Raw genomic sequence first — 12,365 nt, 5'->3', positions numbered from 1 at the left:
TCATAACTTTCTAGAGGCGCTTACCAGTGCAAGTGCCAATTTTTTTAGGTGCGGATATCTAGTTTCTGCTTCTCCTAAGGTTCGACTTATATAATAAACGGGAAATTGTGTACCTTTCTCTTCTCGAACTAGGACATCACTTACCGCGATTTTCGATACTGCCAAGTACAAGCAAAATTTTTCGTCTGTTTTTGGAGTATGAAGTAGTGGTGGGCTTGATAGATATCGTTTTAATTCCTCTAATGCATGTTGGCATTCCGGGGTCCAAGCGAAATCATTCTTCTTTTTGAGTAGAGAGAAAAAATTGTGACTTCGATCTGACGATCTCGAAATGAATCGGCCTAAGGCTGCAATCCATCCTGTTAGCCTCTGTACGGCTTTCACGCTATCCACGATGGTGATGTCTTTGATGGCCTTGATTTTATCGGGGTTAATCTCGATCCCCCGATTTGATACCATGAAGCCGAGGAACTTGCCCGAACCTACCCCGAAAGCACATTTCTCGGGGTTGAGCTTCATGTTGTATTTCCTTAAAATCTTGAATGTTTCCTGCAAATGGGTCAAATGGTCCTTTGCGCGCAGGGACTTAACTAGCATGTCGTCAATATAAACTTCCATTGATTTACCTATTTGTTCCTCGAATATTTTATTTACTAGGCGTTGGTAAGTAGCTCCTGCATTTTTTTAGCCCGAAGGACATCACATTATAACAATATGTTCCATATTTGGTGGCAAATGAAGTCTTTTCCTAGTCTTCCAGGTTCATCTGGATTTGATTATACCCGGAATAGGCATCGAGAAAAGTAAGGATCTCGTGGCCGGCCATGGCATCGATCATGCGATCGATGTTGGGCAGCAGAAAGGAATCTTTAGGGCATGCTTTATTCAAATCCTTATAATATACACACATTCTAAGTTTGTTCCCTTTTTTAGGCACTACAACTATATTGGCCAACCATGCGGGATATTTCACCTCCCGAATGGACCTTATCTTGAGAAGTTTGGTTACCCCGTCCTTTATGAATGCGTGCTTTACCTCGGACTGGGGTCTTCTCTTTTACTTCACCGGTCTGAACCTAGGGTCCAAGCTTAGCCTATGCGTCATTATGTCCGGTGGGATCCCTGTTATATCTAAATAGGACCAGGCAAAGCAATCAATGTTATTGATAAGAAATTGAATAAGTTTTTTCCTGAGTTCGGGGGTCAACCCCGTTCCCAGGTATACCTTCCGTTCAGGCCAGTGCTCGATTAGTGTGACTTGCTCCAATTCCTCAATCGTTGATTTGGTAGCATCGGAATCATCGGGAATCACGAAGGATCGAGGGATCCTTTGATCATCATCTTCGTCGATCTTCTAATTATCTGGTTGGGTTAAAGCCGTTGTCTGTGATTGCTATTTGGTATCTCGTTCCCCTTTTGAGCCCGATCCCTTTACAGGCGAAGGCGAGGATATTGGATTTGCTTCCTCGACGACAAACATTTCTCTTACGGCCGGTTGTTCTCCATACACTGTTTTGACTCCTCTCGATGTTGGGAATTTAAGGACCTGGTGTAGGGTCGAAGGTACAGCTCTCATGTTGTGGATCCATGGCCTTCCAAAAAGGGCGTCGTACCTCATGTCCCTTCGATTACGTGGAACTTCGTTTCCTGGATGGTCCCAGCCACGTTTGTTGGTACAACTATCTCGCTTTGGTGGTTTCACATGCCATATTGAATCCGTTTAGAATCAGGGTTATAGGTACGACCTGGTCCTGTAAACCAAGTTGTTCTACGACCTTCAATCTAATGATATTAGCCGAGCTACCTGGATCAATTAACACACGCTTAACTTTAGTTTTATTAATAAGTACGGATATTACCAGTGCATCGTTATGAGGTTGTATGACTCCTTCTGCATCTTCATCATTGAAGGACAAAGTTCCTATGGGTGTGTAATCCTGAGTTCGAGACCGTTTTTCTCTCACAATCGATGTCTTAGTGCGTTTAAGCACCGGTACCTGAGGGGTATTGGTGTCGCCGATGATCATGTGAATGACGTGCTGTGGTTCTTTTTGTTCGTTTTGCTTGCCGAAATCCCTGTTTTTAAAATAATTCTTCGCCTTATCACTTAAAAATTCTCGAAGGTGACCTTTGTTGAATAACCGGGCTACCTCCTCTCGTAGTTGCCTGCAATCTTCCGTTCTGTGGCTATGGGTGCCATGATATTCGCACATTTGATTGGGATTCATCTGGGCAGGATCGGTCTGCATGGGTCGAGGCCATTTAGTGTCTTTGATGCATCCGATAGCCGATACGATGGCGGATGCATCGATGCTGAAGTTATACTCTGATAACCGAGGCGCTTCCTTAGATCCGCCAGGCCTGTCGAACCTACCTCTGTTCATCAGCCCTCGGGATCCTTGACCTCGATCACTTCTTTTGTTATTTTGCCCGAGGTTATGTCTCGATTCACCAATTCTGTGGTTTCCGTTATACGGTCGGTATCGATCCCTGATCGGACCTTATTCTCTATTAATATCCCTTCGAGTAGCGGGTTCCGACCCCAACTGATCATCTTCGACCCTAATTTTTTATTGGTACCGATTGTGCACGTCGGCCCACGTGATGGCTGGGTATTCGATCAGGTTATGCTTCAACCTCCGTGAAGCCGTCGAACTTCATTCGTTCAAACCTTGAGTGAAAGCCTGAATAGCCCAATCGTCTGTGACTGGTGGCAGATCCATTCGTTCCATTTGAAAACGAGATACAAACTCCCTCAGTATCTCGTTATCCTTTTGTCTTATTTTGAAAAGGTCTGATTTCCTTGTTGTGACTTTTATGGCGTGCGTGTGCTTTTACAAAAGAATCTGCTAACATGGCAAACGAGTCGATGGAATTTGGTGGTAGGTTGTGATACCAAATTATTGCTCCCTTCGAGAGGGTCTCTCCAAATATTTTTAACAACACAGATTCGATTTCATCGTCTTCTAAATCATTTCCCTTGATGGCACACCGGTAAGAAGTGACGTGCTTGTTAGGGTCTGTCATTCCGTTATATTTGGGAATTTCGGGCATACGGAATTTTTTGGGGATTGGTTTTGGGGCTGCGCTCGAGGAAAAAGGTTTTTGCACGAATTTTTTGGAATCCAACCCTTTTATCATTGGTGGAGCTCCCGGGATCTGATCGACCCTGGAGTTATAGGTTTCTACTTTATTTATCGTTGGCTTCGATTCGCTTTGTGAGATCCTCGAGTAATTTAGCAATTTCGGGAGTAGTCCCCGATTCTTGCTCATTTGACCTCACTATGACTGGCTCCGTTCTGTGGGCGATTTCTCGAGGTGGATTGGGCTCCGGCCTGCTCTGTAGCTGAGTTTGGCTCTGCAACTGAGTTATTGCTGCCTGTTGAGCTTGCAACATTTCGAAAATCATACACAAGCTGACACCGTTTTTCTCGATGTTATGGGTATCTCGAGCTGCAGACCGAGTGCCACCATGAATGCTATTTTCGGGTTCAGAATGTAGGTTTGCCTCAATGGCCACATGCGAATTGATATCTATCGGCACTTCGATTCGAGCTCCAACGGCGTTGACAAGTGGTCTTTCGGTACTGAGTGTCAAATTATTGTTCTCATCTTGAAGACCGGCTTCGTTGTCGATAGGTGAGGCCATTTGATTGGTAGTTAGTCGCTGCTAATCCGAAATCCAAGATACTTTCGAAAACAAGCGCAAAACACAACGGTGTATTTTTGCAGATTCGTATCAAATAACCACTGTTATCCTTAGCCCCACGGTGGGCGCCAAACTGTTTACCCGAAAAAGGATAGAGTTGAATTTATACATAGTTCTAAAGATATGTGATATAGCCCGATACAAATCATAGGGATAAATAGAAATATCAAATATGGATTGCAAAAAAATGCAAAAATAAACAAGGTTGGAGAGAAGATAATTTTTAGGACTAAGCACAATGAATCAACTAATGAAGCTTAAAAGAATAATCCTTAGATATTGGAGAATATGGTGCTTGAATTACAATGTAAGTAAAAAACTGCCTTCTACAGAAATGTAGCCATCTTCTTTATAGTGGAGGATCCTACTTTAGATATAATTAAAAATACATAGTGGAGACTCCATGATAAATCAGCTTTTCCCTTATTCCCGTCGAGATTCTCTCCCTTAGTATATTTGTAACGGCTCTTGTCTGTGGGCTCGAACTCGATCGGCCTCGGTGCCGGTCGGTAGTGCTTCTAGAGCTCGATACGGACTCGGGATCAGGTGATGATTCGGACACGGTCCTGGTTGGCCTCTGCCCCTTAAGCTCGAAATTATCTCATCATAGTTCGATCCGGACCCGAACTCGATGATGACTTTGAACTCGGTGTTTGACCTATACCTAGAATCTGAAGCTTGTTTGTACCATCTTCGGAACCCATCTCGATATTACGAAGTCTTTCTTTAATCCATTATGTTTTGACCTTGATCAATCGTACGAAGGCCAAAATTTATTTCGACCGTATACAATAGTATTGTTTAGTTATGGAGTTGATAGTAATTTTCTTGCTAATAACTATTCTTTGCACCCCAGTTACACTGATCAGACCCATTATCAAGTTATGATGGTTGTACTCTAGTGGCCTCTCACATTTTGTACCATGAATACCTGTTGTACTAAGGAACTGTTCTACATTCATTCACGGCATTTGGCCTGCGACTGCTAGAGGAGTAAGCTTAACTGTCAATGTAAGACCAAAAAGACTAGAAAGTTGGGCTAGCTCATGGCCTTAAAGACCAAAAATTGGAGGCAAACCACATTGATTGGTTAAGCTTATTCCTCTAGCAGTCGCAGGTCAAAGGCCATGTATGTAGAACAGTTCATGAGTACCGATGTAGTAAGTATTCATGGTACAAAAGTTGGGAGGCATTGGAGTACAACCATCATAACTTGATATTGGTTCTGACCAGTAGTAACTTGGGGGTGCAAAGAACCGTCCGTCATTAGCAAAAAAAATATTACTGTCAACTCCAAAACTAAACACTACCGTAGCATATATGAAAGGATTGGGTGATTTGGGGTGAATGATAATAAGTTAGTGTGGTAGACGATCGATCATCCTCTGCTATTTATAAAGGATTTTAAGGCATGTATGTGAGTAATATTCCAAGTGGTTAGGGCGTAAGTTATTCATGGTTATGTTATTTCCTTGTTATTGGTGGGTCACGTTGTTTCAGTTGTAACTTCTAATTACTATTTTTTGGTTTGAAAATCACAATCTTCACTTGTTTCCAATATTATTATTATTGGTGTCGGGCAAGAGGCATGGAATTTTTGAACGACACTCCCACAATATCTTCTTAATATTGTTCTTGACGGACACGTCTGAAATCAATTGTCACTTAGATTCACAACGGAAGGAGAAAAAAACAGAACAGCTGAATATAACCTTTCTGATGAGCTATTTTTGCTTGTCATTTCGTTAGCAACTTGAATAGATAAATCTTTGTAATAAAAGGAAGTTGCATTATTTACAGAACTGCACATAAAAATTTAGTACAAGCTAATATTTTGTTCTTTTTCGCAGCACAATTAGATAAACAACTGTGCGACCCTGTTAGTAATCCCTTAGGCCGTTAGAATATTTATCCACGTGAAATTTTGGAATATTAGTCACATGCGATCCCTTTACTTTCACAAATATAATGTTTGTCAATTGAAGTTCCATTAAGTAATATAGAAACTTTTAACTGAGCTAATAGACATGTAGTACTTGAATTTCAATCTTTATTTTTGGAGTCTAACCACCACTTCTATATCTATAGAATAGAAAGGCAAAACATTAGTTCGACAAACAGTAAAGGTCCAGAAGCTACTATTTGAAAGCAGTTTCAATAGGTAGAAGTAGAACCATAAACTTTGAGCCATATGATTTCTATCATATAAAAGTGCAAGGGAAACACTAAATGATCTGCAACATTTTTCTCCCATTAATTCCTTTTATTGCTTGTCTAGCTACTTGTCTGTCCTTTCTTTTTCTTTCTATTTCTATTGTCATTATTTTTTGCGGTCAGAAAGATATCTCTAATGTTTTGCAGCAGATGTCTAGGCATGTATTATCTACAAAAAATACCAAAGAGACCCACACTTGAAATCATAAGCACTTAATTCCTTGGTAAGCAATTTCATTGTTTAATTAGCGGAAAGAAACGTTGTTAGAAGATTTTGCAAGTACATCCAAAGGTGCACGCGCTAGAATTTTAAAGTATGTCTTGAGTTCATCAGCAAAATAAATGAAGCATCCTCTGCTAGTACACTTAGCTAAACATTTTTCCATCTCATCAGCAGAATCAGCTAATGTTTCTCTCTCGTGGTATGGATAGAGCAGAAATTGGATATATACACCGAGTGATAGAGCAGAAATTGGAGACTGCACCACAAACAGCAATATGGCTCCAACCAAAAGTTACCATACCTCAGTGTTTAGACCAAACCACATTAGTTTACCATGGTTAAATATAAAATTGGTAAAATGGTATTATAATCAACAACTACTAAGTGATACAATTTACGTAAATATACATGTCATGTATTCTTGGATTGGTATAAACACCGGGTGTGAATAAATTTTTCCAACACAATCATACTTGAAAAATAAAATGGCTGGTTAATTGAAAAAACCAATTTAGATAAAACAGATGTCCGGTGCACGAAGTATTCCGCGTTCACGCAGGGTCCGGGGAACGTTGCATCCCATGGGGTGTGATGTAGGAAGTCTACCCTGATGCAAGCATCAATGGCTGATTCCACGGCTCGAACCAGTGACCTATAGGTCACACGAAGACAATATTATTGTTGCTCCAAGGCTCCCCTTCTTAGATAAAATAGATGGTTAGCAGAAAAACCATTTCATCCAAAAGAATCAAAACAGGTAGAAAGTGAGTAGCACTATTAGGTACTTGGATACATCAATGCTATAGACTGAAGAGGGACGAAATTCTAGTCAAGCCCAAATAGCATATTCTTCACCATGTAAATGAGGGGAGAACATATGTAGGATATGCATTGTTTTGCAAGGCAAGAGCATGTATAGAATTATCATCTGTGACTTCTCCAAATTTGCCAAGTCCAAGTTCAGTAGCATGGATTCCACATGTGATAAATGCGGATGCAATTCCAGCTGCATTTGCACCTTTGATATCGTGGTGGAGGGAGTCTCCTATGGCGATACAATCAGAGGCATCCACAGCAGTCATTTCCATAGCTGACTTGTATATTATCTACAAGGAGTTACGAGATTGTTTAATGATGTTAAGAAGATATCCATTGGGACAATAGAAGCACAAAAAAGATCAAACAGCCCAACAATCATGTACATAAGCATAAGAACTATGTTCATGTTATTCCACCAATTCAAGGATGATCAGTTTTAGATCATAGGACTTTGACGAAAAGAATGATCAATTAAAGATCATAGATTGACAAATTGAAGCACCTTAAATCGTACAGGGAGTAAATAGGTTGACAAGAAATATCCCAAGAAATGACAATTTGTAAAACCTTAGAAACAAAATAAAAATGCAACTGATGAACTGTGCTTTCATTTTCCTACGTCTTGCTCTAATTTGAGCGCATTACCTTAATTTTAAAAAACAAAATCTTGTTATCAGTTCTCTCATATGTTTTCTGAACCTATAGAACAGATAAACACAGCATGTATCTCAAAAGAAAAGAGGAAAACATATATTGAATTACAATTCACCTTATCAGGTTTACCCATCCATTTTACTTCACCGCCAAGCTTTTCATATGTGGCCGCCAATGTTCCTGGAAAACAAATCCAAGAGAAGGGGATCTCAGTCATGAATCTAGAAATGGAGAAAGAAAAGATACAGGGTGGAAGGCTGTAATGCAGTTCAATGATAATTAAAAAGAAATGCCTGAAATCAGTTGGTGTAAGAATTAGTGGAACCTTAAGAAACAAGATATTGTCGTCTTAAACAGTTTAATAGATAAACTGAATGCTAATATCAATTCTGAATTCCTTATTTTATCAAGCTATGTGCCCACAAATATAAAGTAACTCAACTATCCAAAGCACGAGTACCAGAAAAACATTCTTACCGGGCATAACACGCAGAGCCCTAGCCTCAACAGTTACAAAATCAGGATTTGCTACCACCATGGGAATTTTTTTAGCAGCACACAGCTCCAGTATTTTTTCAAGATCATCAAGTTTCATGGGAAGTGCGGCTCCAGAAGAAAGCCCCAAGGCTTCAGTTCCATGAGCCAAAATAAAATCGGCTTCCTGAGCGTTTTCCACAACTTCTAGTCCGAGGCCCTAACAAAAAAAACAAGTGCCACTTAGTGAGAAAGACAACATGTTCTTCAATTCAAACACTCATGAAAACAATGGAGACGGGGATGCAACTGAAACTCTTCAACATCAAAACATAAGAGCCACACTTGGACATTATTCTAAGGAACTCAGATATACCTCAAGAGATATAGCACCCCTGTCACTCCAAGTCATGTGAATACATGATCTTCCCAGGGAGGCAAACCAAGCGTCATCTCTCCTGCCCATAATCAAATGTAAAGAAACACATTCACTTACATATATGGGAAAAGCTAATGCAAATACCTTGTTAATTTGATATTCTTTAATTTGGGATTGGGGAATGATTATTAAGTGAAAATAACAGAAAACTAATGAACGAATAAACGATGCACTGGAGAATTAGTTACTTCACCATTTTTAGTTGATAATCTGTAGTTCAATGCTCATTTAAACTGATAGACACGACATGTGATTTCCTCAAGTTTCTGTTCAAAATAGCGACAGTTCTAAAAGACATTGCAAAATAAAAATGATAAAATGTCAGGGATGAATGAGAAAAGCAGCAGTGATAATTGTTGGTGGTGACTATGTGGGATGAGTCATTTAGTGAACGAAAATCAAGTGAGACACGCATAATACAAGAAAATTGAAGCACCAAAAATTCCAACATCTTTGTTGTTTGAAGTTATTTCTAGAAAGATCAATAGGAAATAAATAGATTCTCATATAAGAGATCTATATGCAGCAGATATGCTATTGAATAACTCCCAAATTGATGATCAATAGAAAGTTGCAAAGAAATTATCATACAGGAAATCAACAGGCATGCAGACATTCTACTGAATAATCCCAAATTGAATCATAATAATTTGTTCATTATCTACTTAAACGTAAAATATGTAACCTTTGGAGATACTGATGTGTTAATTCCCCACTGGTGATGGCACCGATAAATAGTGATGGATCAAATCCAAGGATCCTCAATTTTTCCAGGGTTGTAGATGCTCTTCTTGAAGAATTACTTATGATTACCATTTTTGCACCAAAAGTTGCCAACTTTTCCACTGCTTAACATCATTAGTTATCCACTAAGGAAAAACTAAAACAGTAAGGAACCACTGAAAGTATATATAGACAAGCTTACCAAAATCTCAAAGCTAACAGATGAAAACGTACATGTCGAAATGGCACCAGGATAAGGTTGTTTCCCATCGTGAAGCACTCCAAACTGATCCAGAAACCATGCCTGAAGACAGGTTAAAGTAGAATCTTTAGAAAGATACATGGAAAATGTGTCACATTCTGAGTACATTAAAACCTTAGTTCAAACAGAATTCTTACAAATGTGTAGATGCATCCAAGTATAACTAGATTTAATACCCTAAGGAATACTTGCAGCTCCGATGAGCGTCCCAACAATCCGATATCCTCTATTCATCCCATTTACAGGAAATATACAGTAAACAGATTATGTTAAATTACGGAGCAGATACTGCAAAATGGGGTGTGTTTGGTGTGACGTAAAATATTTTTCTTGATGATTTTCTAATGATTAGTTGCCTTAAATTAATCAAAATATTCGCTTTCTAAACGATTCTATAAAAAAAAACCAGAAAAATGACTGGCACAAGTCATTTTCCTCTACAACTACTTTTTAGCTATTGATCCATGTCCTTGTTTCAACCAAGATATTAACATTATTGGCAACCTTCAATACTCAAATATCATCAAGAAACCACCCTCATCCCCCAGCACCACATCCTACTATTAGTATAACTTACCTACCTGAAATTTATTTTTCACCCCGCACCTCGACTAATCCACCTTAATGTACTTCAACCTGCTTTAATAAACCGCCCTAACACGCTAAAATGACAAATAAAGTAGCTTTCCAAGTCCAAGAAATTTTTCAGGAAATATATTTTCCATATTACATCACTCAGAGCACAAAGTTTGGAACTTTTTTATCTCATTTTACTTGTCCGGGAAACATCTATGTTATTCATAATTGACGCTTCACCCATGTTCTTAATACATTAGTTATAAACATGTTCCAAGAAAAAGATCAGATTTTTCGACAGTCAGGTTAAAGAACATTCAGTACCTTGAATCGGCGAGTTTCAGCTAGCTCTTGAATTCCATTCAAAGTTTGAAATTTTAGCTCGTTTGGCTTTGACGATTGAGCTGATACGCATCTTCCAATCATGGTTAACCACCCCCTTCTCTGTGTGTGTGAATTGCGATTAAGGTTGATTTCCGCTTGTTCTTTCTTGTCCAATTACACATTAGCGTATTCAGCCCCCACTCCCATGCCCTAAAGCCGCACCCACCCCACCCCCACCCCCATAAAAAAAATTCCCGGAAAAAACATAAATAGAAAAAAAAACAGAAAATTAATTATTTAAGTAGTAAATTCGGAAAAAATATTGGAAGTTGATGAGTCGAAAATAAAAGGCGAAATGGCTTCGTGACCACTTAAACTTGTATTGGTTTTTCTAGTCATATACATAAATTATACATTAATTATATATAACTATACACATATAATACATAAATTATGCATATATTTATACCTCCACCGGCTACTTTTAGTTTAAGTGGTTAGATGGACGGTTATTTGGGTTAAATCTTCTAAAATAAAATAGCAAGGAGAAAAGGAGTTTGGAATTGCCATTTCACCTTGCACTTCTTAGGTTTAGGTGGTAAATATTGAGCTAACGTGAAGAAATAGGAACTTTAGGGACCAAAGTGTACATAATCCAAAGTTGTAACTAACTTAGTGAAGAGCACTGTTAAGTCGGTTAATTAGTTGTGTATACTCAGAGTAGGGAGTTAGTTAGATATGCATAAAAGGGATTAGCTAGTGACATTACATGTACGCATTCATTCTGTAATGAAATGAAGAAGCAGTTTACTCTCTCCAGTTGATCTCTCTCTCTCATTCTTCTAGATTCTTCTCATCTCATTTCAATCCTAGAATCACAATATGGTATCAGAGCCTACGATCGAGTGCTGATACTGACTTTGTTTACTTAAATTTGCTGGTTAATTGCTCGTTATCAACTCAATTCAGCTGCTAGGGTTTGTGATTCAGAGCTGCGATGGCAGTAGGAGAAGGAACGAGTGATGAAACTACAATTAGTCACAATCATCCTCTGTATTTGCGACCTTCTGATTCGCTAGGCAAGCATTTGATTGTAATGACCCGGCCGGTTATTTTGAGTATTACAGCCCCGTTCCCCTATTTACTGCTCATTCTGTACTTTATAGTTGTTATGTGACTTGTCGGGGTGGTCAGTTCGGGTCCAGTGAGGTTTCGGAATGAATTGAGACACTTAGTCTCAAGGATGAAAACTTAAGTTGAAAGTTGTTGATCGGATGTTGACTTATGTGTAAACGACCCCGAAATAGAGTTTTGATGATTCCAATAGCTCCGTATGGTGATTTTGGACTTAGGAGCGTGTCCAGAAAATTATTTGGAAGTCCGTAGTTAAATTAGGCTTGAAATGGCTAAAATAGAAATTTAAGCTTGGAAGTTTGACCGGGGAGTCGACTTTTTGATATCGGGGTCGGAATCCGATTCTGAAAATTTGAATACGTCTATTATGTCATTTTATGGCTTGTGTGTAAAATTTGAGGTCAATCGAACTGGATTTGATAGGTTTCGGCATTGAATGTAGAAGTTGGAATTTTTTAGTTTCATTAGACTTGAATTGAGGTATGATTTGTGATTTTAGCGTTGTTTGATGTGATTTGAGGTTTCGACTAAGTTCGTATGATGTTTTAGGACTTGTTGGTGTATTTGATTGAGGTCCCGGGGGCCTCGATTGAGTTCCGGATGGTTAACGGATCGAAATTTGGACTTAAACAGCTGCTAGAATTTTTCTGATACCTGTATCTGGTTTCCTTCATCGTGTTCGCGAGGAGAGTCTCGCATTCGCGAAGAGGAAATTTGGACTGGCCCATTTTGTGCTTCGAGTTCGCGACTGAGGGCACGCGTTCGCGAAGGGTCAAGGGGCAAAGCTACGCGTTCGCGAAAGGGAAAGTCGGCC

At 39.2% G+C, this 12,365-nt stretch overlaps 1 protein-coding gene across 1 annotated transcript; it reads right to left on the bottom strand.

Moving 5' to 3' along the window:
* Positions 1 to 6,867: 6,867 nt before the first annotated feature.
* On the bottom strand, positions 6,868 to 10,643 carry LOC107791180 (uncharacterized). Its single transcript, XM_016613197.2, has 7 exons — positions 10,418 to 10,643; positions 9,490 to 9,559; positions 9,218 to 9,377; positions 8,470 to 8,551; positions 8,097 to 8,313; positions 7,735 to 7,799; positions 6,868 to 7,252 (listed from the first exon to the last, which is right to left on the bottom strand). The coding sequence occupies exons 1-7, from the start codon at positions 10,517 to 10,519 to the stop codon at positions 6,998 to 7,000; spliced, it is 951 nt and encodes a 316-aa protein (XP_016468683.1). The 5' UTR covers positions 10,520 to 10,643; the 3' UTR covers positions 6,868 to 6,997.
* Between the last annotated feature and the right edge of the window lie 1,722 nt (positions 10,644 to 12,365).

The sequence above is a fragment of the Nicotiana tabacum genome, chromosome 23, assembly GCF_000715075.1.
Source record: "Nicotiana tabacum cultivar K326 chromosome 23, ASM71507v2, whole genome shotgun sequence".
NCBI classification, from domain to species: domain Eukaryota; kingdom Viridiplantae; phylum Streptophyta; class Magnoliopsida; order Solanales; family Solanaceae; genus Nicotiana; species Nicotiana tabacum.
The sequence above is the reverse complement of the archived record's forward strand: the minus strand, read 5'-3'. Positions and strand labels throughout refer to the sequence as shown.

Bases quoted from the DNA above. Each gene is read 5' to 3' on its own strand.
- LOC107791180 (XM_016613197.2), bottom strand. From the start codon at position 10,519: ATGATTGGAAGATGCGTATCAGCTCAATCGTCAAAGCCAAACGAGCTA. The intron at 7,800-8,096 runs GTAAGAATGTTT...TTTGTTTTCCAG, and splicing joins GGCTCTGCGTGTTATGCCCG to GAACATTGGCGGCCACATAT. The intron at 7,253-7,734 runs GTGAATTGTAAT...AACTCCTTGTAG, and splicing joins GGATGGGTAAACCTGATAAG to ATAATATACAAGTCAGCTAT.